General features: G+C 36.3%; 1 protein-coding gene and 1 non-coding gene across 5 annotated transcripts in view; one reads left to right on the plus strand and one right to left on the minus strand.

Moving 5' to 3' along the window:
- Positions 1–2,202: 2,202 nt before the first annotated feature.
- Positions 2,203–2,304, minus strand: LOC142875832 (small nucleolar RNA U13). Its single transcript, XR_012923112.1, has one exon. It is a non-coding gene; the product is annotated as a small nucleolar RNA U13 (small nucleolar RNA).
- Positions 2,305–4,965: 2,661 nt separating this feature from the next.
- The window catches only part of MYPN (myopalladin), an 87,811-nt gene continuing 65,123 nt past the window's right edge, over positions 4,966–27,653 (plus strand). The window contains exons 1-2 of one of the 4 annotated variants that reach the window (XM_012762694.3): positions 4,966–6,883; positions 18,894–19,796. In XM_012762694.3, coding sequence (XP_012618148.1) covers positions 18,895–19,796 — 902 coding nt within the window. In that variant the 5' untranslated portion in view covers positions 4,966–6,883; position 18,894. The other 3 variants (XM_012762693.3, XM_076010032.1, XM_012762696.2) reach the window with 3 other exon arrangements.

Below are 27,653 nucleotides of genomic sequence, written 5' to 3' on the forward strand. Positions count from 1 at the left end.
ACTTCATTCCCAACACAAACACAATGACGGATGACCAAATAGGCAGTCCAGCTACTTCTTTTTGTTATTAATAACATAGTAATCGGATTATTTCCACTTACTATTCATGCAAAATTAGAAAGCAGATAAGAAAGGTTTTGAAAATCTGGGTCTCTATTTTAGGAGATTTCTCATAGTAGCTAAGGAAAAAATTTTTAATACAATAAATGACCTTTTTTTTTTTTTTTTTTTTTTTTTTTTTTTTTGAGACAGAGTCTCACTTTGTTGTCCAGGCTAGAGTGAGTGCCGTGGCGTCAGCCTAGCTCACAGCAACCTCAAACTCCTGGGCTCAAGCGATCCTCCTGCCTCAGCCTCCCGAGTAGCTGGGACTACAGGCATGCGCCACCATGCCCGGCTAATTTTTATATATATATATCAGTTGGCCAATTAATTTGTTTCTATTTATAGTAGAGACGGGGTCTCGCTCTTGCTCAGGCTGGTTTTGAACTCCTGACCTTGAGCAATCCGCCCGCCTCGGCCTCCCAAGAGCTAGGATTACAGGCGTGAGCCACAGTGCCCGGCCTAATAAATGACCTTTAAAATAAAGTTTATGTAGCAGTTAGATCTGTTTCAATGAATAAAATAAGTTAATCTGGTTCTCACAGTTTGCTTAAGACTTAGTAAAATAAAAGTTGCAGTGATTATTGCCTAGAGACACAAAATAATCTATAACCACCTTTTTTTTTTTTTTGAGACAGAGTTTCACTTTGTTGCCCAGGCTAGAGTGAGTGCCATGGCGTCAGCCTAGCTCACAGCAACCTCAAACTCCTGGGCTCAAGCAATCCTCCTGCCTCAGCCTCCTGAGTAGCTGGGACTACAGGCATGCGCCACCATGCCCGGCTAAGTTTTTCTATCTATATTAGTTGGCCAATTAATTTGTTTCTATTTATAGTAGAGACGGGTCTCGCTCTTGCTCAGGGTAGTTTCGAACTCCTGACCTTGAGCAATCTACCCGCCTCGGCCTCCCAGAGTGCTAGGATTACAGGCGTGATATAACCACCTTTTAATGTTTCTTTTACTTGCCTGCTATACCCAGTTACTCAAAGCTGTTGTAAGTCTCACTTGGCACAAATGTATCGCTCCAGTTTTGCTAATGGATAAGCTTTGGGGTATTCCTCAAAATAGCTCTCATTAGACTAAACTAATAATGTCAACTTAGAAATCTGGATTTTACTCCTGATTTACATTGACATGTGCATGGCTATTCTCTAGTGCTTCACTTTACTATGTACAAAATAATTATTATAAAGAACAACTTCAAGGAAAGAAGTATTGTTTTGTTTATGTCGTCGTTGTTGTTTTTATTGGCATATAATAGCCAATGTGTGATTGTAAACAGCTTTGAAAAGATGAAATGCTAAGTAGATATCTACTTAAAATATAGTTAACTATATGATCTCTTATGCCTAATTTTACTATATCTAGTAATTTGTAGATAGAGATGCACAGAGAGAATTCTTTATTATTTCTTGTTGCTTCAATTCCTTTAAGTTGCTTCTTTGACTAGCCAGAGATAGTAAATCATCTGGATTTCCAAGGACTTGGAAGACACACTGGAGGAAGCCACTAAATCAACATAGTGCCAATACCACCGGATGTCTCCTTCTTGTTACTCTACATCTTCCAAGGTTTTTTCCAAATTGATTCCTAAATGTATTACTAATGGGCGTGGATGCCTCTGAAAAGTGGCGTGGTGTAGTATAGAAGTGCTTTGGCTTTGGCGTCATGTAGACCTTAGGTATGAATCACAGCTTTGAATGGCTTTGTGCAATTTCTTCTCCGATCTTGTTTCTTCCTCCATAAAAAGAAGATAATGACATAGTATACCTTGGATACTCTCAAAGTGTACTTCCTGAGATTTTTTTCAGATCCTTGGATTTGCAAAAACCACAGTAGCACATAATTTTTTCTGTTTCATCCTCCATAAAATGGGTATGATGACCCAGACTTCCTGGGTTGTTGTGTTAAATTATGTATTAAGTAAGAACAACAAAGCTTGGTTGAGGTGGACGCTGGACTGGGGTTAGCTAGGGTCACTCAGAGAGCTCAGTAGTGCATTCTGGCTTATCTGCCACTCAGGAAGTATGTTCAATTTGGAGTCAGTCACAGATAGTTGAAATCTTTATTGAAATGAGAGACTATTATATGTGTGTGTTTTTTTCACGCCAGATGGTTATGTGCCAACGTCATAACAAAGTTGAGGGAGATATGTCTCACACATGCACATGAACACCCAATCATCATGCTTGTGAATTACAAAAGGATTGATATTATATGTGTTTTAAGTGTACTCTTTATTTCTGGACAAATAGGAAACTCAGTCTGTGGCTTGAGCTGGCATCCCAAAAACCCGGACATGAGAATGGACAGAACTGCCCCCTCAGCTATAAGAATTAGGGCCATGAAGTATAAAACTCAAGAGAAGCAGCAAAAATGAGCTTGATCGGGTCTAAAAAGCAAGGACCTAACATAAAACAAAGGTTGTGCAAAGGTGGTCAGAAAAAAAATGGTAATATGCCATTTCAGAAGGATACAAAGGTATGAAAGTACCTCTTAAGGTGCACCTGTGGAAGAATGCTTGGGCAAGGTGGGCACTATAGAGAGCACAATGCCTTTTTCTAGAGCAAGGGTCCCCCATACCAAGTATCTCAGGAATTTTAAGCATCTATTGAGCCCAAATTACACATAATTCTTTACTTTGTGACTGGTGCACAACGAGCATCCAATCATTTTTAGCTCCCTTCCTAATTGGACTTAGTTCTTAATAGTATTTCTGTGTTAAACAAATATCATAACCATTAGTGACAATCAAATCAGTTAATGTTGCTGAGAGTTTAAGCCATTTGATCTTTCCTGGCACACAATAAGTATTCAGTATGTATGTATTGATTCAATGAATAATTTAGAACAATTTACACATCACCTTTGTGGCATGCCATAGACAAATTTATTACATGCCTACTTTGTGCCATGCATTGAGATTAGCAGTGTGTGGCCTATAAAGAAAAAATTTTTGTAGCTCTGATTCTAGTAGATAAAGCATCAATATATAAATGAATAGTTAGTTTAATTCAACAATATAAGAAATGCTACAAGTAGTAGTTATTTAATTACAGAATAAGTGGAAGAAACAGTGACAAAGACATGGAGGAAAGAGAAAACAAGGAAATATTGGTGGGACTTTTTGGATGGAGACAAAGGATTATGTAGAAGAGTGGCAGGTAAAACCAGACAGGTTGTTTATGTTTTATAGGGTAGGGATGATCACATTTCTGATTATACTAAGGCTTTTCTTTTCTTTTCTTTTCTTTTCTTTTCTTTTCTTTTCTTTTCTTTTCTTTTCTTTTCTTTTCTTTTCTTTTCTTTTCTTTTCTTTTCTTTTCTTTTCTTTTCTTTTCTTTTCTGACAGAGTCTCACTCTCTTCCCTGGGCTAGAATGCTGTGGCGTCAGCCTAGCTCATAGCAACCTCAAACTCCTGGGTTCAAGGAATCCTTCTGCCTCAGCCTCCTGAGTAGCTGGGACTACAGGCATGCACTACCATGTCCAGCTAATTTTTTCTATATATTTTTAGCTGGCCAATTAATTTCTTTCTATTGTTTAGTATAAACAGGGTCTCACTCTTGCTCAGACTGGTTTCGAACTCCTGATCTTGAGCGATCCTCCCACCTCAAACTCCCAGAGTGCTAGGATTACAGACGTGAGCCACCATGCCCGGCCGGCTTTTCGTATCCTTGATTAAAATTTGCACAATATTGGCAAGCCAGTGGACTATCTACAAACTGATTTATCCCCAGCTCAGTTTACACCGTAGTAAAATTTTGTGTTTAACTCTCTGTAATATTGTCTACTTACTGATCCCTTTTAGTGACATTATCATCTACATTTTTTTTCTTATTTTTTAAATTTATTTTATATTGTTTTTTCACTTGTTACTTTTTTTCTTTTTCTTTTTACTGTTAATGTTATAATGACATATCATCTACATTTTAAGTTAAAGCTCACTGTTTAGAAGATAAAAGGAAAGGAACTCTAAGATAGTAACACATAATAATTACATAAAACCAGGAGACTTTGTTTGGACTATGTTTTTTTTTTAATCTAATCTATTCTCGGTTGGGAATTATGAGCAATTTGGAGATGAGTAGAATGGATGAAAAAGCAAAACAAAAATATTTTGCAGATCTTCCTACATTAAGATATGCTGCCTTTATTTGATAGGAAGTTTGCTAAATCAAGAAAACAACAAATAGATAGATCCATATGCAAACAAAATTGTGAGTTTCGTTAGGGATATAACATACAAATCCCTTTTGAATTTTCTGTGGTTTATGTTCTCCAAACTCTTCCTCTGTACTCTTCCCTTCTTGGCAACAAGTTCATCCCATTTGGCACTTACTAATTTCTTATATATGTAATAAGATGATAACTTCTCAAAAATGTGTATTACTGGTTGCTATTTCAGTCAACCAATTTTATTGAGTCTTCTTTGTAAAAACAGCCCTAGACCTTAGTCACATGCTATTTTTCTATTCTTTTCCTGTTTCTGTTAAATAAACATCAAAAGTCAATAAAACCAAAGTAATTGTTTTAACAATGCCTCTGCGCATCAATATATATGAAGATCATGATGAATTTCCTCCTTTGGGTGATTTCTGATTTTTTATACTAACCTTAATAATCACTTTTCATGAGAAGGCAGTGGGGACTGATGAAAAGAAAGTAAGTTCTAATCTAAACTAAAAGGCCTAGGTTTGAATACCCAACTGTGTAGGTCACTGGTTCGGTAACTTTGGGAAAGCTACACATTTTTTTTTTCTTTTTAATAAATTTTATAATTGTTCTTTCCCTGAAGCATATAAAACTGAACTGTAACACTTTTTTTTTTTTTTTTAAGAATCCATTTACAGGACTTTAAAGCTAAGTTCTTTTAAGCCTTCATTTCCTCACAGTAACACACGGGTAACAATACTTCGCAGGGTTGCTGTGAAAATTAAATAAGAGTAACTTAGGCTACTCTACAGACTAGAGTACACTTACAATGCTAGTTCCTATTTCCTTTCCCTCATATCATTAGTGTTAGTGTGATTACTTGGGTCATGAGTAAGAACACTGAAATTTGTTGTCAGCTTTCCGAGATGTCCACACAGACCAGAAATAGAATCTGAGTGGAATCACCCAGAGCCTGGCATACCGACATATTTTGTGCTAACATTATGAAAAGGGAATATTCAAACTGTTATTTTCCTACCCCTAACTTGCAAAACATTTATTGACCCATGCTGATATGCTCAGAAATAACACCAAAACATCTAAATTTAATTTCAAAAGAACAAAGCTCTTAAAATGTTTCAGCACAATGACTGTAATAAACAGAAACAAAAAAAGTAGGTCTGTCGAAGCATTTCAACTGTTTCCAATGCCCTACCTTTCAGCACTAATGCCTGTAATGCTACAGTGTCTACATAACAATTCATGTTCCTAGCTAAAATATTGCAGATAGAGTGTATTTGAAAGCATTTGCTTTTTTCTTTCTAAACTGTCTCTTCTTTTTATTTGCTTAGTCATACAAAAGAATTTCAGGATTGGTTTCAGTCAGAAAAATTATAAACTTAAAGTCCTTATCTGTTTTCCCGGCTCTTGAAAAATAAAAATAAAAGTCCTACATAATGTTCCTTTAGAATCCTTCCTAAAAGAGAGAATATGTTTTATATTCATTTTTACCCTTAATTTTTCACAAATATGTCAGAAATATGAAAATTTAAATATTTTTGATGGTTATGAGCACAGAGTTAGGTTCAATTTTGGCTCAGTCACTTACTTGTTGTGTAACCTTGGACAAGTTTTTAAACCTCTTTCTAAGCCCCAGGTTCTCATCTGTAAAATGAGAATTATAATAGTACCTACTTTGTAGTTGTTGAGGGAATACATTAAATAAAGCACAGTGTATATAAAGAACTTAACATAGTGCCTACCACATAGCTAAGGAATGTTAGATTATTTCTAATGAAATTATAATATATTCATATGCATGTTAATATAATCATTATATTAATGCAGCAAGAAGTGAGAATCTACTGCATATCTTGAGGAATGTATATATGATACTAATTGTTTGGATTTCTTCAGTAACTTAGTGGTACTGTAGTCACAGGATGCTCTTTTTTAAAAGTTCTGAACAGATTTTCTTCTTGCAAATCCTTTTTAAAAAGTGTAAACTTTGGTATGCACTACGTACCAAAAGCACAAGTAAAGGAAGCTTTATCATGTTTTAATGGAAACCACATAGTAAAGCTTTAATGTAATTACCCTAAAATTGGGGAAGGAAACATTGAAGTATTATAGTAATTGATTGCTTTTTCATATTTACCTTAATAAATGCATTGGCCATAGTCTCAGTTTGGTACCAAATAAAGGTATCTACACATGTTATATGCATCCTATATGGATGTATATAGGGTGTTATATCCATGTGTGGATATCTTGGGCATTTCTTATGCTTTATTCTTCAGAATTTCTTCACTATTATTGTTGTCACCTAGTTAGGAGAGACCAAAAAAGCCTATTTCCTTAGTCATCTTAGTCATTATCCACCCCCACCATCCCTCCAGGCTAAGAATGTCGTGCTGCGGACTGAGTTATTAAAGTTGATCTGAAAGAGCAATCTGTTCTAAACGACTGTCCCTGGATCTGCAACGGAACCCTGTAAATACCTTTCATTACTCTGGTGGGGCAGTATCACGTTTCCTTCATGCTACTTTTGTGGGTGACACAACTTAGGCAGTGAGATTTGGACTTTAGATGATCCGGGTTGATTGATATAGGAATGGTGCTTCTCCTGAGACAGGTAACCACAAATTTACTTTCCAGATAACATTTTTAAACAGGTGTTCTGTTTAGTTTTTTAAAAATGTTTTTCATCTTTAAAACGAAATATGTTTTGAAACTTTAAATAGTTTTTTAAATGTTTTTAGTTTTCTCAGGCAAGCATTTTCAAGACCAATATGATGAAAAATTTCTTAAGGATTTCATTATACTTTCGATTATATTATGGTCATGGAGTTTGTATAAGACCCTGTATAATCTACCACCCATGTATTGTTTTGGATGATAAAGAACTTGTCTCTGATGTGAAATTTTTTCTCATTAAAAAAGATTAGAATATACATACGTGTATTTGTTCTTCAAAAATAAAACAGAGATTTTGTTTTGTTTTTTTCATCTGATACTGGATGGGGATACCACGATATAAATCTATGAACTTCAAGAAAAACTTACTGAAACTTTGATATATGTGACCAATTTGTTTTAGAGAATTAGAGCCTATATCAATGTAGAAAAATGGCAAATACAAAAATTTTATATGAATCTACTAGCATGGACATTCTCCCATGTTTATCCTCCAAGTGAAGACTTCCTCTGTCATAGATCTTCCAGATTCCTTGGCATTCCTGTGGATCATCCCAATGTAAGTAAATTGTTTCTATAGCCCAGTAACTGAATTAAGAAAACAGCTGAAGGCAAGCACAGGATCGTGTTCAAACCACAATAAACACAGATGTTGAATGGGACACTCAGCTTTATGGGGAAGACTTAAGACATGTAACCTTGTGTCTGCTTGTCACTTATGAAGTTTAACTATGTTGTGTATTGAAAAGTTTTAAAGATTATTCTTTGTATTAATAAACTCTGCCAAAATCTGAACTAGTAGGTTTGTGATACAATGTTTATACAATACCTACTGAGGATAAGCAAGTAGAATCTGGGTTATTTGGGAGCAGAAACTAATTTTAAAAAAACAAAATCTAAAATATGACTTTGATGTATTATAATCAAGGTGCTCACAATTGCTGAATATTATTTTTTAAAATTTATATTCTGCTTTTTTCCAAAGAACTCAAAAATTTTCTATACTATCTGTATTTGAATATGTTACAGTAAAAATGAATAGAGAATGATTACTGCCATTCACAATTTCTTTAGCTTCTTTTGTCTGTAACTCTTCTTTTGCTTTTTAAACCTATTTTAATTCTTCATATGGATTCCTAATTCCACTGCCCAGCCACTTTCTTTATTCTATGATTTAGTATGGGTCTCCCCCAACCTCAGTATTCTATACCTGGGAGAAAGGTAGGATATCAAGCTTTTTATGGCAGTTAGCAGGGAAGTAAAAATGTGTTCACTTACAGTGTGTCTAAACATTTCCCTTTGGAAGATCAATTTGTAGCATACCTATTAGCTACCTAAAATAGGTGTTCCACTTTCCCACATTCCCACCCAAGACCTAGCAGTATTTATATCGATTATGGCTTAAGATCTGAGTGGGAGGCCTGGTGCTGTGGCTCATGTCTGTAATCAATCCCAACACTTTGAGAGGCCGAGGTGGGAGGATCACTTGAGGCCAGGAGTTTGAGATCAGCTTGGGAAACAGCAAGACCCTGTTTCTGTAAAAAATAAAAAAATTAGTCAGGCATGGTGGTACATGCCGGTAGTCCCAGCTACTCAGGAGGCTAAGGCAGGAGGGTAGGAGGGTCACTTAAGCCCAGCGGTTTGAGGTTACTGTGAGCTGTGATTGGGCCACTGCGTTCCAGCCTGGGTGACACTGTCTCAAAAAAAAAAAAAAAAAAAAAGATCTGAGTGGGATAATGGAGGAAGATCCTCTTTTTAAATAAAAAGAAATTGTTGGAGTATCCACATAAATAGAAAATGCAGACAAACAGCACAATTAAGTAGTCTTGATGTTGGTATCAACACAGGATTAGGTAAGAGAGCAAATGAACCTGTACAGTAATGATTAGGATTTACTGCGGAAGTGAGAATAACCTATCCAGATAATTCAGTTACTCCTGTACCTTTTCCCCCTCTTAGTAACAATTCTTTTGACATAAATGATTTAAAAGTTTTCTTGAATTCTCTTTTTTATTTTGCCTGTGTAAACATAATATCACATACCACTGCAGTTTAACCTCTGATATAATCACAATAAACTAATTTTGTATTTATTCCATGTACTATAGATAGTCTCAAGATGACTGAAGAGGATAAAGATCTCTTAGTAAATTCCATGAGGTCAGGAATTTTTGTGTATTTTGTGCACTGCTTAATACCCATTACCTAGTACATAGTAGGAAGTAAGTAAATATGTGTTGAATGAATGAATGAATGAGAAGTAACCCTATAAGCAGTTGTGTGATTTAATTAAGAAAGCTGGATTTAAACCAATGTATTTTATGGTATGAGAATCTAAGAATGATCCTTTTGAAAAATAATCATTGACATTTAAGTCTGAATTTCCACAACCCAGGCTTTTTACCAAGATTGATAATGTTATAGCATCACTCAATCTGTACTAAGCAATGAGGTTAACTTTTTTCCAAATTCGTATTCTGAAAATGTATGAAATTAATATCAAAGATCCTATACGTTGACAAAGTTAAGTATTTGAGCAGATGTTGATCTGGTTAAGGATTTTTTTTTTTTTTCTTACTGTAAAGCTTGTGAAAGAAGACATCTGGCACTGACCTTTTAAAAAATAATATACAAGAAGTTGTGTCCAGGTACTAACACATGAATAGGCATTGTAATGTATTATGTTGTATAGTTGTTTTGACTTTTAAATAGTATGTGATCTGTTTTTTCTGAAAAAGTTTGTTCAGGCTAATTTGTGCCTGGATTTATTCTCAGGCTGATGGGCTTTTCCTCTCCATTTTCCCTGTGATCTCTAATCAGGAACTTTTAATATTAGTTACCTTCTCTGCTTTTGCTTACCCTTTTGACAAACAGTTCAAAAAAAGTTCTCAGCTTTGAAACGTTAGACTTCAGTTTCATATTGGCTTTTCATTGGCCAAACTTCCTAAAACATATCAGTGATTAAATGAGAGTAAATTTCCCATTGATTAAAATTAAGGATCTTAAGAAATTAAACATTTTCATACATTTTAAAAATAATGTCATTTTTGGACAGACGGAATGTAGTATAATGCATTTAGTATTAATTCCAAACATAAGTTGATAAGCAGCGTGGGCCTCTAGGTGTAAGTAAAATTCTATAGATAGAAGAATCAATTGACCCCTAGCCCCCATAGGTGCTGTCCTGCTATGGAATCCCTTTGCTCAGTTTTCTCCTGTCCAATCAGGTGGAATGTTTCACAGGCACATGGTTTATACAGCTCAAAATAACTTGGGACCTGTGAGCTGACAAATGCTCTGGCTCCGGTGGTGACAGGTTGTCCAGCTTCTTACAGCCATCTTCACTGAAACTAAGGTTAACTCCTCACTCTCTATGGACGACTACACTCTATTTCCAAGGGCGTGAAGAATTTTCCTTTTCTCCTGTGCTTTCATCTAAAAGTTCTCCCTGGATAATTATCATCGCAGTGGAGTGCCTGGGTTGGACATCCTCATCTGGGTCAACTAAAAAAAGAAAGGTAATATCCAGATTTAAGTTCACAAGTGTGTTTTGATAACAGGGCACTGACAATGGAAAAAGGGATATTTCAGAGAGCTAATTACTGTTACTTAGAATGAAACCTAGGATAACTTCCTAATTATATATGGTAGGACACAGAATTAAATGAAAAATAAAGCGTTTTACATGTAAAGATTTTGGAGGGGATTGATGAGATTCACAGAGATCACAACTGATTTGAGTCCTAAGGAAAAACAGCTCAACTGAGGAAGTTGTGACATGTTGGTCATATCATTGGCATTTTCCACACATTCATTTATTAAAATAATGTTTACATAGAGAATATGTGTACCATGTGCCTATTTCCTTTTTTAAAGGAAATCAAATCTAAAATGATATGACTCCATAGTTAAAGACTTTCATTTTAAATTTTTTTTGTCATGTAAAAGGATATGCTTGCTATATTTAGTGTTGGGAGATCTGCTCCCTGGATTAATGTACACAACAGCTGCAGAAAGTCTTGCTCAAGGGACATTGCTCTTTCTTTCTTCTTTCTCTCTCTCTCTCTCTCTCTCTCTCTCTTTCCCTCTCTCTCCCCATCCCCCTTTTCAGCTGCATCAGAAAGACACTTGACAGTCAGTGGCAAATGTTTGGCCTGGTACATTGCACTATTAGCAGTAATTAGATGAACATCTTGAATTATATTTTAAAAACTGTATAAGCAAAGAAAGAGATAAGATGAATTGTTCTGTATTTCTAGTCCACAAAAGTGAACATTACAGTAATGGTGTTAAGAAATTGTATTATCTTATCAACATATCTTTAAATACTTATTAAAGATACTAGCATCATTCAGCTTGAAAGAAACAAAACAATTATCCAGGTTTCTTTCTCAAAAAATTATGATTCAATTACTTTCACCCTAGCAATAATGAAATAAATTCTATAAGCTCTAAATTAAAAATTTGTCATAACTTTATTGCCTCTCCTTAATAAAACCTCTTAAGTTCAAATAAAACTCATAGTCCTTTTCTAAGAAATTGATAATGCCTATACTTATAACTACAATAAACATATTCAAAATAAAAATTAAGATATACTGTTTGACATATGATTTGACAACAATCAAAATATTTAAAATCAAGGCCATCCCAGGAAATCTGAAATGTATGGACACTATACTTGCAGAGAAGTCAAGAGACAAAATTATAGGCCTTACCGAATCTTACAATAATGGACCATGAAACAAACAGCTGGACACTATCCAAATTCTGGAAATGTGTCTCTATTCCTACTTATAGCATATGGCTAATGCTATTAGAACTCATAATAGTGTGTTAAAACCTCAGTCTTCCATTAGGAAGATTTACTTTTCCTTGTATCAATAATTTGTAATATAGACTCTATTACATATTTCTATTACAATGTCCTTGCAAGGGCACATTCAGTGGAACACTCAGAGCCACAATTCATGAACACAAGAAACTGAGTTTTTATCCTAGCTGATTTTGGAATTCACAGAAGTAGTGTTTGCACATTTACTTTTGAAGAAATGAGACGGCCAGCAAATCAGGTTCTATTTTGAAATGGATTTAATGAACTAATGTGAGTCTATGAAAAGGTGAGAGCTCAATTTTTCAACAGTTAATTCCTATACACAATAGGAATAATGAACTCAGCTCAATCACCTGAAAATATATGACAAATGGTACTGCTAACCCCAGAATAATTAATTTCTTTCTTTCACGTTGAGATTGGACAAAAGCATTGCTAGTCTCATGGTGTTACTACCTATAGCAAGTTAGAAAAATGAAACGGTTTTCTTAATAGCTTTTTCCCTCTCGCAGGGGATGAAAAAGAATCAGGCACCACAGAGATATTTTCTTAAATTTCTATGGTGCTTCATAGTTGACCAAGTGCTTTTAAAACTGTTAAGAGTACTGTGCATTTGCTTAAAGGGAACAACTCAGATACAAACAGAATGGTCTATTTAGAAATTCAAGAACTTATTTTCAGCAGATATATTTTTGATGGAAACAAAAGTTGTTTGTGACTATTTACCTGCAGTCACTAAAGAGATCTCAGAGCTCATGTATAACCTTGACAAGCTCTGTACAGGGTGCCTGGTACATAGACCTCCAGTTGGAGTCACAATGCCCTCCACATTCAGCAAGGGGCTCAACAGAGCCTTCCAACCATGTGCTTGAACTAGAACTTGATCTTGAGATCCCAAGCCTATTTGGGGCACCTACCCTCCTCTCAAGCTACCAAACGTATTATGTCAATTTAATTAGGGAAGGTATCTTTTCTTCAAATTCTTAATCACCAAAAAAAAAAAAACTTGACACAAATAGTAAGAGGCTGAAAACGGATGAAAGTATTAATTTTTTTTCTTATTGAAAAAATAAATCTTTGAGTTAATGGGGATTGACTCCATTTCTTTGCTGTCTTTCAGATTGAATAGTAACTTTGGGCTCTGGCATCAGTATCCCTTACACTAGTGCTTCTCTACATGTTTATGCTCTTCCGCATATAAAGACACACATAGTATGTTTCATAGTAGCTAATCTCTTTTCCTCCCACTGGGAAGAAATCTTTACTTTTTTTCATAACTTGTATTAAAACAAGCATAATGCTTTTCCTATACAGAATGGCTTAAAAATAATAATTTGAAAAAACAATAATAAGAGAATGGCCAATACTCACCTTTGGCCTATTATCTAAGAATCTTTTCATTCCTTAACCCTCTCCCCTTTGAGGGACATCCCTAGTTAAGCAGATTCCCATTAATTCTCCTATGCATCATCTTTGCGCTGCCTTTTTACTTCAACATTCTCTTCTAACGTATACCTTTGTCTGTATTTATCTCTTCCTACTGTTTTTTCCTCTTTCAAACTGAAACAACTTTGAGAGAATGGGTCTTATATTACTTCCATATTATCATTGACATATCATTTCCATATTCATCAGCTTCCTTACTCTGGCAATGCATTATATACTAATTTATTAAATGTGATGTCATTCACACTAGAAACAGACTAGAAAAAAAACTAGGATGGGAATGATCACAGTAATAGTGAGAGGATGGATATTGTAGCAGTGTACAAAGTCCATTCCACCTGAAGCCAAATTTTAAAAAGTGATCTGCACACAACTCTCCAGAACTGGTCCCTATGTACTGGGATTTGGTTTCTCCAAAAGAACGGATGTAGAGACTTCTCTTGTGTGACATCATGGGATGCAAGAAGGCAAAAGCACCAGGTCAACACTGGCATTAAAGAGAGGGAGAAGACAGCGTGCGGTGGCTCACGCCTGTAATCCTAGCACTCTGGGAGGCTGAGGCAGGAAGATCGCTCTAGATCAGGAGTTCAAAACCAGCCTGAGCAAGAGAGAGATCCCCGTCTCTACTATAAATAGAAAGAAATTAATTGACCAACTAAAAATATATAGAAAAATTAGCCGGGCATGGAGGCACATGCCTGTAGTCCCAGCTACTCTGGAAGCTGAGGCAGAAGGATTGCTTGAGCCCAGGAGTTTGAGGTTGCTGTGAGCTAGGATGATGCCACGGCACTCTAGCCTGGGCAACAGAGTGAGACTCTGTCTCAAAAAAAAAAAAAGAGAGAGAGAGAGAGAGAAAAGTCTAATTTTTAAAGATTATTCTTCCTCTAAAAAGCATAATTACACATTAACAGAAAAGGATTATCTTAAATTTGCACAGTGCTCTACATTTTTAAAGTGTATTCATAAACAAACCTATGAAGTAAGCATGGTAGTTCTGCTTACTCTAGGTTTTAGGTGAGTTCTTCAACATTCCTTATCTTTTCCTATTCTGGTCTCTTTACAAATAATTATTAACTATTAGACTATTTTTATGTTGACCTAGAAACCAGATTTGGGTTTCATGGAAGTTTTTTTAGTTTTTTTTAAGGATGTGTTCTCTATACCATAGTGAATGCAGAGCAGTGTTTAAAGACACACATAGAAGAGTTGTTTCTGTTTTTTTCAGCTTGATTAAGGTTTAATTGATTTAAAAAATTATGTACAAGGGCTGTCAGGAAAGTATCCAGCCATTGTTAATATGTAATTTTCATATTATATGGCTGGATACTTTCTGGACAGCCTTCTATATTTATGGTATATGTATGATGTAATGTTTTGATATATGTATACATTGTGCAATAATTAAGTCAATCTAATGAACATATCCATCACCTCACATACTTAGCACTTTTTTGGTGGGAACATCTAAGATCTATTTTCTCAGACATTTTCAAAAATATACTACATTATTATTAATTATTGTCACCATAATGTACAATAGCATGAATAGATCTCTGAGCTTACTCTTCCTGTCTAACTCAAACTTTGTTCCCTTTGCCCAAGATCTTGATATTCCTCCCTCCCAGACCTTTTTCTCATTTAAATATCTAATGATACTTCACAGCCAGACAGCTTCAGTATTTATGTTTGAATTCAAGTTCTTTAATGTCAGGTTTTGTCAATTCTCTGGTCAATGCCTCAGCTTAAATATTCAGATTATAACTAAAAAATGAGTTTATTCCATATCATATTCCCAACAACAGGGCCTTCTTAAAGCCTAAAGAAGAGTAGTGCTGAGTTAACAGGAGTTGAGAAATATGTCCATAAGGTATCAGTATAAAATACAGACCATGATATGTGGTCATAGTTGTTATATAATAATTATTGTTGTTGTAATAGTAACTACAATTTATTGAATGTTTACTAAATGCCAAGCACATTTAATCATCACTTCAACCTATGAGATGGCTACTGCTATTATCCCTGTCTTACAGATGCGTAAACTGAGGCTTGTCAAAGTTAAGCTTTCTCAAGTTTTTACTAGGAAGTTAGGAAGTGTCAGAACTACGATTTGACTAGTTCTAACACCAAAGATTAGGTCATAAATACTACATTGAAACATGATTGATATTCTTTATTTTAAATACCTGAAAGTTTTGTTATCATAATAATTTCTTATGACCATAAGCACAAGAACAGGCACATATTAACATCTCAATTGGCTTCTTTTCTTGAAAAACAAAAAACTAGATGCAGAGAGCTGTGATTACTTAAATGAGGATTTCTTTTCCATTTCCACCATAAACTTTTTGAAAGTTCTTCAAGGTTAACATCACCTTGACCAAAGTACTGTTTTTTTACTAACATCATTTGAGCACCCATTATAGTGGTAGGCCCTATTTTTGTTGTTGTTTTGGTTTGGTTTCTTTTTTTTATATCCTGGGCGGATAATTCTGTAACAGGTAGGCCCTGTTTTAAGGACTTTGCCTTTTTAATGTTATTAATCCTCACTCCGCTGGGAAATAAATATTATCCATGTTTTACAGACAAGGAAACCAAAGCTCAGAGAACTTAAGTAAATTTCTCAAAGCCACAAGACTGCCAAAAGGCGAAGCCAGAATTTGAAATCAGATCCATCTGGTTCCAAGGCCAATGCTCATTCTATGTTGCCTCAAGATAAAAGTCATCTGAAAATAAAGAGTTAAAGACAAAGTCACATTAAAACACAATATATAGTAATGTCTAACTAGTAAAAGACAGCAGGCCATCTTGATTTATAAGGCACTTAATTTTCCCCCCTCCCATCTAAAATATACAAAAACATAAACTAGACTAAAGAAATAGTTGATTTACAAATGAGGATTTTCAGTCAGTTTATTAATTACATTTTCAAATAGCATTTTCCTCTTTATTTCATATATCTTTAACTGTTTTTCCACATAGTTGATGCACAAATGAGAAAAACTTTCAACTGGGGTATCAATTACATTTGTATATAGTGTGTTGTATATTATTCACTGTTCTATGAAATTTAAGATAGGCATATAGTTCTATTTAATGAATATCTTATAATTTAATTAATTTCTTATTATTGGACGTGGTGCCAATTTTTTAATATTATCATACATACTATGATGAACATCTTTGTAGATACATCTTTGCCCTTATCCAACACCTTTGCATTTTAGATTAATCTTTTTTAAAGGTAGCATATAGACTTTACCCAAATAAGTGGCTTTAGTAGGGACAATCTCAGGCTGTGGTAAGTAGATGGAAAAAATATTTTACTGTAGGTGATCCTTTCAGCCATCTCTAATTGCCCTCTCTGGAGGACTACCTACTTTGCCAATTTAAAGATTAGTTTGGGTAGCATTCTAGAAGTTTGGGAACTAGGGCAGTTCCTAGGAAGCCTTATATATGTGATAAAAGTGAGGCTAGCATGTAAGTGAAAGGAGATGAATGAACTGAAATAAATTCTGTCATAGAATCTTAAAGCCAGGAAAGATTTAGAAGATGACTTTCTTGTCCACCTTCCCAGCACAAAACCCAGCACTTAGTAGCCAAGAATAGCAAATAGTCTTCAGTTCCACTACCATCTCTGACTGATGGGTGGTGGCTAAAGGAGTAGAGTTTTAAGGAAGTCAAAGTCAATGGGAAGAGTGCTGTAATCAGTGAGCTGCATCTTTTAAGGATGAGAGAGAAGAGTAACAGCCTATGAGTCACAAGTTTGCCATCCCGCTAGTAAATGTTTGAATGAATAAATATAATATTAATAATACAAAATTGGTTTGCATTATTGTACAATTGTCTTAGGACTTTAAAAATATTTATTTTTTGAACAGGTAATATAGCTGGGAGTGTTGGCTCATGTCCTTAATCCCAGCAATTTGGGAGGCTGAGGCAGGAGGATATCTTGAGGCCAGGAGTTCAAGACCAGCCTGGCCAACATAGTGAGACCCCATCTCTACAAAAACTTTAAAAAATGAGTTAGGCATGGTGGCATGTCTATAGTCCTAGCTGCTCAGGAGGCTGAGGTGAGACAGTCATTCAAGTCCAGGAGTTTGACTGAGGCCACAGTGAACTATGATAACGCCACTGCACTCCAGCGTGGGCAAAAGAGTGAGACGCTGTCTCTAAACAAAAATAATAGTAATAAATACATTGACTAGGTAATATATTCATATTATTAAAATTCAAAAATTAGGGAAGATACACAGTAAAAAAAATCTCCTGCCAAGCACTACATTCCTGTATCTCCCATGTCTTCTCTTCACCATTGTTAATTTGAGAGATTTTTAAAAATCTAGGCTCTAATTCATATCTTTGTAACCTTATTTTCAAGAGCAGATTGAGCCTAATAACAACATTGAATTTATTTATTTTTTAATTTTTTTTTTTTTTTGAGACAGAGTCTCACTCTGTTCCCTGGGCTAGAGTGCCATGGCGTCAGCCTAGTTCATAGCAACCTCAAACTCCTGGGCTCAAGCAATCCTACTGCTTCAGCCACTCAAGTAGCCGGGACTATAGGCATGTGCCACCATGCCCAGCTAATTTTTTATATATATGTTTTTAGTTGTCCAATTAATTTCTTTTTCTTTATAGTAGAGATGGGGTCTCGCTCTTGCTCATGCTGGTTTCAACTCCTGACCTTGAGCGATCTGCCCACCTCGGCCTCCCAGAGTGCTAGGATTACAGGCGTGAGCCACCATGCCCGGCCAACAACATTGAATTTAAACAGCTTGTCTCTAACAAGCTTATCAAAAAACAAAAGAATTATTTATTTTCTATGAGGTAGCTCAAGCCTGTATTTTCAGTAACTAGATGAAATTGTGTTGTCAATATCTTATAATTTATATAATTTTATTACATTCAAGGTAAAGAGGAAAGGGTGGGCCGGGCGCGGTGGCTCACGCCTGTAATCCTAGCTCTCTGGGAGGCCGAGGCGGGCGGATTGCTCGAGGTCAGGAGTTCAAAACCAGCCTGAGCAAGAGCGAGACCCCGTCTCTACTATAAATAGAAAGAAATTAATTGGCCAACTAATATGTATATAAAAAAAATTAGCCGGGCATGGTGGCGCATGCCTGTAGTCCCAGCTACTCGGGAGGCTGAGGCAGAAGGATCGCTCGAGCCCAGGAGTGTGAGGTTGCTGTGAGCTAGGCTGACGCCACGGCACTCACTCTAGCCTGGGCAACAAAGCGAGACTCTGTCTCAAAAAAAAAAAAAAAAAAAAGAGGAAAGGGTGGAGAGTAAATCTCTGTGTATGAAAGCACTTTATAACTAATAAGCCTTTACAGATATTATCAAAATTAGGCTCAGATATTGTGTTTAATATTACTATAGTTATGTTATAGCTTTCACAAGTGAACTTAAATTTAAAGAATTTAATAAAGTGATAATCACCCAGGTTTTTATTTTCAATTTCAGGGAAACATCACTCAATTCCTATTTATTTTATAATTGGAGAGTAATCTTTAAGTCTTTAAAGTAAGTGTTGTAAAAGTATTAAAATTAGGCAATTATTCATTTTGAGCTCTAAGTTCTTAAGCATCCACCATACTGTAATAGACATAGACTTGTCATTCCCTAGAAATGATCTGAACTTTTTGTTATTATTATTGTTTTGTGACAGCATGCAAGACGACAGCGTAGAAGCTTCTACTTCCATATCTCAGCTTCTAAGAGAGAGCTATTTAGCTGAAACCAGACATCGGGGAAACAATGAGAGGAGTCGAGCAGAACCTTCCTCCAACCCTTTCCATTTTGGCAGTCCTTCTGGGGCTGCTGAAGAAGGAGGAGGCCAAGATGACCTTCCAGATCTTTCAGCCTTTCTGAGCCAAGAAGAATTAGATGAAAGTGTCAATCTGGCAAGACTGGCCATCAACCATGACCCTTTGGAGAAAGCAGAGGAAGCTCAAACCAGAAAATGGCTTTCTTCTGATCAGGTGAAACACTCACCTAAATCAAGTCTTGAGCCTAACTTCTGCCAGGATAACCCTCGAAGTCCTACCAGCTCTAAAGAGAAGCCCCAGGAGGCAAAAAGGCCACAGTATTGTTCTGAAACCCAGTCCAAAAAAGTATTCTTAAATAAGGCTGCCGACTTCATTGAAGAGCTATCCTCCCTTTTCAAAGCCCATAGCTCCAAGAGGATTAGACCTCGTGCCTGCAAAAACCACAAGAGCAAATTGGAATCTCAAAACAAAGTTGTGCAGGAAAACAGCTCCAGTTTCTCAGATCTGTCAGAAAGGCGAGAAAGATCTTCTGTTCCCATCCCCATCCCTGCGGACACCAGGGATAATGAAGTGAATCACGCCCTTGAACAGCAGGAAGCCAAGAGGCGTGAAGCTGAGCAGGCTGCCAGTGAGGCAGCTGGCGGAGACACCACCCCAGGGTCTTCACCTTCGTCTTTGTACTATGAAGAACCTCTGGGGCAACCTCCCCGGTTCACCCAAAAGTTACGGAGCAGAGAAGTTCCAGAAGGAACCCGAGTACAGTTGGATTGCATAGTGGTAGGAATTCCACCACCTCAAGTAAGGTAAAAATGTCCCATTAGTAATGTTTGGTCATTGCTTTCCATCTACCACGATCCTCCTAAGTATTGCTTCTTAAGTGTGTGGTTTCAAAAATTACATACTCCCTTTGAGAAAAGCAGTATCAAAGGCAGCTCTGTCCAATACAAATGTAATACTAGCCGTGTATGTAATTTTAAGTTTTCTACTAGCCCCATTTTAAAAAGGTAAAAAGAAAAAAAAAAGGTAAAAATAACTAGGTGAAATTAAGGTTAATAATATGCCTCATTTAACCAATATATTAAAAATACTATCATTTTAACATGTGTTGAATATAAGAATTATTAAGATATTTTACATTCTTTTCATCATAGCAGAGATTTGAAATCTAGTGTGATTCTACAACTACATCATGTCTCAATTTGGATGCTAAATTTTCCTAGGAAAATACTTAATCTGTATTTAGGTTTCATAAAATTTATTATTGAAAAAAGTAGATTGATATATCCAAGTCATTCCAAACATACTTAAAAGTTTTGCAATAACTGAGATGAGTATCAGCTTTTAAACTTAAACTAATTAAAATTAAGAATAATTTTAAAATTCGGTTATTTAGTTGCACTAGCCACATTTCAAGTGCCCAATAACTCCATGTGGCCACTGGCTACAGTATTGGACAGTACAGTTCTACAGTCTGTAGCTTAAAAAAAGAAAGTATTTAAGATCTCTACTCAATGAATACTGGGAGTATCTTTTTTTTTTTTTTTTGAGACAGAGTCTTACTTTGTTGCCCAGGTTGGAGTGAGTGGCGTCAGCCTAGCTCACAGCAACCTCCAACTCCTGGGCTCAAGCAATCCTACTGCCTCAGCCTCCCGAGTAGCTGGGACTACAGGCATGCACCACCATGCCTGGCTAATTTTTTCTATATATATAAGTTGGCCAATTAATTTCTTTCTATTTCTAGTAGAGACTGGGTCTCGCTCTTGCTCAAGCTGGTTTCGAACTCCTGACCTCGAGCAATCCGCCCGCCTCGGCCTCCCAGAGTGTTATGATTACAGGCGTGAGCCACCGGGCCCGGCCTGTGAGTATCTTTTGAATTTTAAAGAAAGCTGGGCATGTTGGCTCATGCCTGTAATCCCAGCACTTTAGGAGGCTAAGGTGGGAGGATCACTTGAGGCCAGGAGTTTGGGACCAGGCCTAGCAACGTAGTGAGACCCATCTTTACAAAAAGTACAACTATTACCAGGGTGTGGTAGCGGGTGTTTGTAGTCCCAGCTACACAGGGGCTGAGGTGGGAGGAGCAATTGAGGCCAGGAGTTGAGGCTGTAGTGAGCTATGATGATATCACTGAACTCCAGCCTGAGTGAGAGACTGAGACTCTGTCTCTAAAAACTTTTGATATCAGCTTCATGAACACTATGACTGATGGATGGAAAGGACATTCTTCTTTTATGTGCCTACCGTGGTTAGCTTCTGTGAGGCCAATAAAATATAAGCTTCAGGGCTCCTCAGTTGCATAGGCTACAACTAATTTTGTGCTCTAATTTTATTTTTTTAAGGTGCCCTTCCACATTTATGAGCTTCAGGTCCCACAAAACCTGGAACCAGCCTTAGCCCCCAGGGAAGCATTTGCTACCTCTAATATTATAATGAAATAATATGTGAATAATGTGGTTGAAGTGTATTACTTTTGTAGAGAATTACTAGTATTTAGAGTCCTATAAGAGTTACTTTGCCTCCCTAGCTACCTAATTACTACTAGACTATGACTTCATTACTATTTAATGTTTATTCTCTACATGTAAACAGGGCCTCATCTTTTTCGTATGTAATATTCATGCTATAGGATACTAATAGTATTAATATTATTTTATTTATATATGCAAATTAATTCAAGGAATTCTGGCCCAAAGACATGTTTATATATTGAATTTTGCTTTTCTAAGGCAATATGAAATATTATTTCTACAGTGGCCATATACATTTTACAATCAGGTTAGCCAGCTGATTTCCTTGGAGGGCAGGAATTCTGTTGTTTTTGCCTTTGTATCTTGAGCACCAAGCACAGCTTTTGGCCCCTAGTAGCCACTTAGAAATGTTGAGTGAACTAATGAATAAAGAAAGAGGAAAGTAAGAAACTTGACTTAGATTTAAATCAGGATTGAGACGGTTGGCCTAAGATGTGGCAAAGGATTGGAACTGAAGCACACAGGGCAGCGCCTGCCCTTCTGTTCTAAATGTGCCCGATGAGACTCTCTGGGATTCTGGTCAGTAACACTAGCGAGATGTCATTATAGCACTGTGACAGATACCATGCTGTGGCATCTGGTCAGTCTGAGAAAGCTGGTGAGCACTCATGTTATGGCATACATACAACTCAAATTAGTCTTGTCCAATCCACTAGTTTCTAGACATAAATTGGTCCAAAAAAAAAATTAGACCAGATTCAGGACTGACTAAATCCTCCCATTTCTCAACCATGACAATCTCAGATAGCAGAACTGAATTCAGTGCACCACTGAGAAAGATCAATTAGGAAGAACTATAAAGTACTCATCCCCTCAAAAACAAAAAGTCTTGTGGCCATTGAAAAACTATGAAATAAATGTGTATAGCTTCCAAGTAGCAATACTAATTTTACCTGGGAAGAATTTCTTTACTGATAGAGTCCATGCCTATATCCCAACCACTGGTTTGATGCCAGGAAATTTGTAGATCTTCACTAAATACTTTCAGAATGAATTAGTATTTAATTTCATGGCTGCAATGATATTAAGAAAAAAATAGAGTTTTTCAGGTAGATTGTTAGCTATCATTATTTCCCTAAGCACAGAATTTATATAATTAATTAGAAAGCAAATATTTAGTTAGCTTTTACTATGTGTTCAACACTGTAATCCCTGAAATGACAGACACAGTATATACGTGTCCCTGCCTTCAAGAAGCTTCCCATCCAATTAAAGAAATCAACCTAATTTGTAGAGTACAAACCATAAGTACTATCAGGTTTCAGAGAACAGAAGGAGGGTGAGAAAAGTCAAAGAAGGTTTCAGAGATGTAGGGGGAGTGTAGCTGAATTGAAGAGTGAAAAGGATTTAGGTAGAGATTTCTCATTTATTCATTCAACAAATACCTATTGAGTTACTCAAGTGATTCACGGTGAGTACAAAGCAACTGTGAGCTATTGGAGGTCAGGGACCTTGTTCTGAAGCCCAGTCTAAACTATTCCAAGAGGGTAGCTCATATAGACATGTAATCAAAACATGGTAATATTGCATCATAAGCGCTATATCAAAAGTACGCACAGATACAATGGTAGCTCAGAGGAAAATGTGAGTTACCTTGCATGGAGTGCAGGATAAAGGAAGCATTAACACAAGAGGTGGAGGAGACCAAAGATGGAAGGGGAAAGCAGGTGCAAAGGCCTAGAGGCAAGTGTTTTCAGGGAATGACAAGTACTTGGTTGTGTCAAGAACATGGGTATCAGATAAGGAAAGATTAGAGGTGAGGTTGAAGAGGTAGGCAGAGGAGGTAAGTCCTTTCAGGCCAAGTCAACTCAACGTGTTTACATAATGTTTTTATGTGGCAGGGAGGAGACTGACCTAACTGGAAAGGAGAGTAGAGCCAGATGACTTTGAAGAACCTTGAAAGCAACACAGAATAGTACGGACTTGGTTTCAACACAAACAGGAAACTATTTAAGGTTGTGAATAGCGAAGTAACAAAATGAAAACGAGCATTTGAGGAGAATTAGTCCGGAAGAATAAGTTAAATCGGAAAAGAATGGAGCCACAAAGCCACTTAGGAAGCTGTGGAAGGCATTGCAGGCAACTGGTGCTCTGGTCAGACGAGGGTGGGTGCAGTGGCAGTGCGGAGAAAAGATGTTAGTGACGGGCATCTAGAAGAAAAGAAATCAAGCTGAACTTGGTGACTGGCTAGATAGGAAGGGTGAGTAAAAAAATTTACTCCACAAGTTTATGGAGCTGAGTACCTGAAAGAAAGATAGGGTCACTGGCAAGGACTAAGAAAGTCGAAGAAGTAGGTAATTTGTGGAGGAGGTTGATGAGGATTTGAGTTTGGGGGAGAGAGGGACCATATCCAACAGGCAGTCGGAAATGGCAGCACCGAAGGTCAAATGAGAGAGTATTGGAGCCGGAGACATTCTAGGGAGTAACTTGGACGCTGGGAAAAGTCTGACACAATATCTCTGTAATTACAAAGGGATTGTAAACACTAGCAACGCTTGGAACCAACTTCTAGTTGTCAGTTCAGTCCAGGGCTAGAGTGGAGTAATGTTTTCCTTCTTTTAGCAGTAACTCTTCCCTTCCCCCACAAAAAACAACCACTACATTTTACCCCAATACATGTCACACACACACACACACACATACATATTTCATTTTAAGATAAAATTGGTGCTATTGGGTTTGAAGAGAGGTGGGGTGGAGGTGCCCGGAGCCCCTGCTTGCTCACCGCTGAAACTCCTGAGGCATCTGCACAGGGACACAGGAGCACAGATTTTGATCCAGAGGTTCCCTTTAAAAATGCATTAAAATAATAAAATAATGAGACATTTTGGTTTGCTAATTAGAAACACCATAGTCAATAAGGACAGTCTCGTCTTGCTGTTTTAGTAAGAAAATATAATAAGTATGCGGGCAACTGAAGCCTAACTTTGTATCTATGTGCTCCTGCGAGTAATCAGTATTTTATCCATGTTCTTATTACCCTAGTTTATCAAGGTGAAAATCATTTTTGTTTATATTGTTGATTTCCAAGTTAATTGGGTAGAAATTGTTTTATAAGTAGAAGTGGGATCCTATATCACTGAAACTAGCATTTTTGAAAGCTTATTAATCTTGGACACAGCTTCACTGGAGGAGTTGTCCTAGAAAATGGAATAGATTCATGTGCTTCCCACAGATGAAACAGTCTGTGGGACTTCATAGCAAATGGCCATGATCCTTTTGTGTATCCTGACTCCAAATTCTTTCCCCAGGAATGTAGCTAGGTCACGCTCTGTTTGCTTGTGCACAACCTTTGAAGGGAGCACAAATTTGCCTTTTATAGTTGTTGATACCCACTGTGGCTAAGTATTATTATTGCTACTTCTAGACATTTGTCTACAAGTACTGTGCCAAGAACATAAAAAGGAAACAAAATATTTATAAAGAAAAAGGATATCTTAAATGATAAAAGGAAATTTCATATTCTGTTATTTAGGGTCTTTTTTTCTTTCTACTTTTTAGAAAAATCTAGAAACCTTGATTCATTCTTTCATCCAACAAATATTAAGTGCCTATTTAAGTGTGATGTACTGTTGTAGGCACTAAAGTTAAAGCAGTGAACAAGACAGACAAATATCCTGACTTCATGGGGCTTAGTAGGGATACAGATAATAAATAAAAATTCCACCAATGATTATATGATTACAATTATGATAAATGTTATATAGGAGGGAGCATATAGCAAAGGGACTTTGTGAGTAGGTTGGGAAGGTTTTCCTGAAAAGTGGTATTAAAGATGAGACAGACACAAACGATGGCTAGGAGTCTGGCTAGCAAAGTAGGGTGGGGGAAAAGTATTGCAGGCTGAGGGCATAGAAAACTTGAAGCCCTTGAGGCAGTGAGGTAATTGTTGAGTCTAAGGAATTAAAGGAATGATGTCGCCAGAATATAAAGAGTGAGGGGGAATGGTTTGAGGTAAGTCCAGAGAGGAAGTAGAGGCCAGATTCTGAGAACCTCCTAGCACAAGTTACTCAAAATGGTTCCCTAGACCAGCAATGTCAGCATCACCTGGGACCTTGGTGGACAGGCAAATTCCCAGGCCACACCTTGGACCCACTGAATCAGGATCTCTAAGGAGGAGGCTCAGCCTTCTGTATTTTAATAAACTGACAATTTGTTCATAATTTGTTGAAGCTAAGCAATGCGTGCATAGAAGTTCATTGTACTAGTCTCTCTACTTTATGTATGTTTGTAAGTTTCCATAATGAAAAGATTTTTTAAAATAATATTGGTAACTTTTGCACATTTTAAAATTTTTTTGTAAGTAGAATCATAATATCTATTTTCTTCTACTACTTGAATTTCTTCCCTAAAAAGTATATTCATGTTACATGTAATTTTAATGTACTTGTTTTCATTGCTATATAGTATTTTACTGTATGACCAGAATATTATTGATGTATATTTGGGTTGTTTCCAGCTTTTTTCCTAATATGAGCCATGGTACTATAAATGCGCTAATATACTTTCCTGGTACACAAGTTTGTCTTGGTGCATGAATGTGTTTAGGCATGCAATTGCTGGCAGAGTATGTATAACTTCAACTTTATATAATAATAATACCAATTTTTTTCCCAATGGAATTGTTTCAATTTACATTCCCATCAACATTGTGTAAAAGTTTTGGATTGTTCTACATCATCGCCAATATTTATATTACAGGTTAAGCTTCCCTTATCTGAAATGCTTGGGACCAGAAGTGTTTCAGATTTTGGAGTTTTTCAGATAGTGGAATATTTGCATTATACTTACTGGTTGAGCATCACAAATTGAGAATTCAACATCTGAAATGCTCCAATGACTATTTCCTGTGAGCGTTTTGGATTTTGGAGCATTTGGGATTTCATACTTTTGGACTTACGATGCCCAACCTTTACCAGCTTTTTAAATTTTGCCAATCTGATGGGTATGAAGTGTTATCTCATGTGGTTTAAATTTTCATTTCCATAATTGCTAATGAGGTTGAGAATTTTTTTCTTTGTCTATTGATCAATCATCCTGGGTTCATTTTCTATGAAGGGCTATTTATGTCTTTTACTCATTTTTCTAATGGGTTGTTTGTTCTTTTCCTATTGATTTATAAAACTTTTAAAATATTCTGGATACTAGTCATATGACATATGCATTATGAAAATAGCCTCTCCTCTTGGTTTGTCTTTTTATTTTCTCTGTGGTATCTTTTGATAATTATATACTATTAACTTTAGTGTCAAGTTAATTACTTTTTTTATGATTTTGGTTTTTGTAGTTTATGTCTCATTTAAGAAATTCTGGCTGAGCGCAGTGGCTCACGCCTGTAATCCTAGCACTCTGGGAGACCGAGGCAGGCGATTGCTTGAGGTCAGGAGTTTGAAACCAGCCTGAGCAAGAGTGAGACCCCATCTCTACTATAAATGGAAATAAATTAATTGGCCAACTAATATATATAGAAAAAATTAGCCTGGTGTGGTGGTGCATGCCTGTAGTCCCAGCTACTTGGGAGGCTGAGGCAGCAGGATTGCTTGAGCCCAGGAGTTTGAGGTTGCTGTGAGTTAAGCTGATAACCTTGTATCTTGTCTTCTAAAAGTTTTATAATTTTACCTTCCACATGTAAGTTTTTAATCTGCTTAAACTTGATTTTTGTGTATGATGTAAAGCAGGGAAGCTATTTCAATTTTTTTTAGATTGGATAACCAATTATTCCAACACAATATGAAAGAGTACATCTTCCCCCACTGATATATAGGGCCAGCTACATCATAAACCAAAATTCCATAAATGTGCTGGTTTAGTTCTGGCCTCTCTATTATTTTCCTGTGGTTTATTTATCTCATTACCAGAGATTTTTCACAGTTCTTGGTTGCCAACTTTTTCATTTTAAGGATATTTGGTTCTTATTGCTCTTTTGTTCTACAATATAAATTTTAAAATCATCAAATTCTACCAAAAAATTTAAAAGATCGAATAAGATTGTGGGGATTACATTGAATCTCTGGATCGATTTAGGAAGAATTTGGCCTCTTTAAAATATTGAGCTTTCATATTCCAGAGCATGATGTGTTTCTCCATTTTTTAGGTATTTTTTAAAATATATTTCAAAAAAGATTTGTAAACTTT

This window comes from Microcebus murinus, chromosome 14 (assembly GCF_040939455.1).
Source record: "Microcebus murinus isolate Inina chromosome 14, M.murinus_Inina_mat1.0, whole genome shotgun sequence".
In the NCBI taxonomy this organism is placed as follows: Eukaryota; Metazoa; Chordata; class Mammalia; order Primates; family Cheirogaleidae; genus Microcebus; species Microcebus murinus.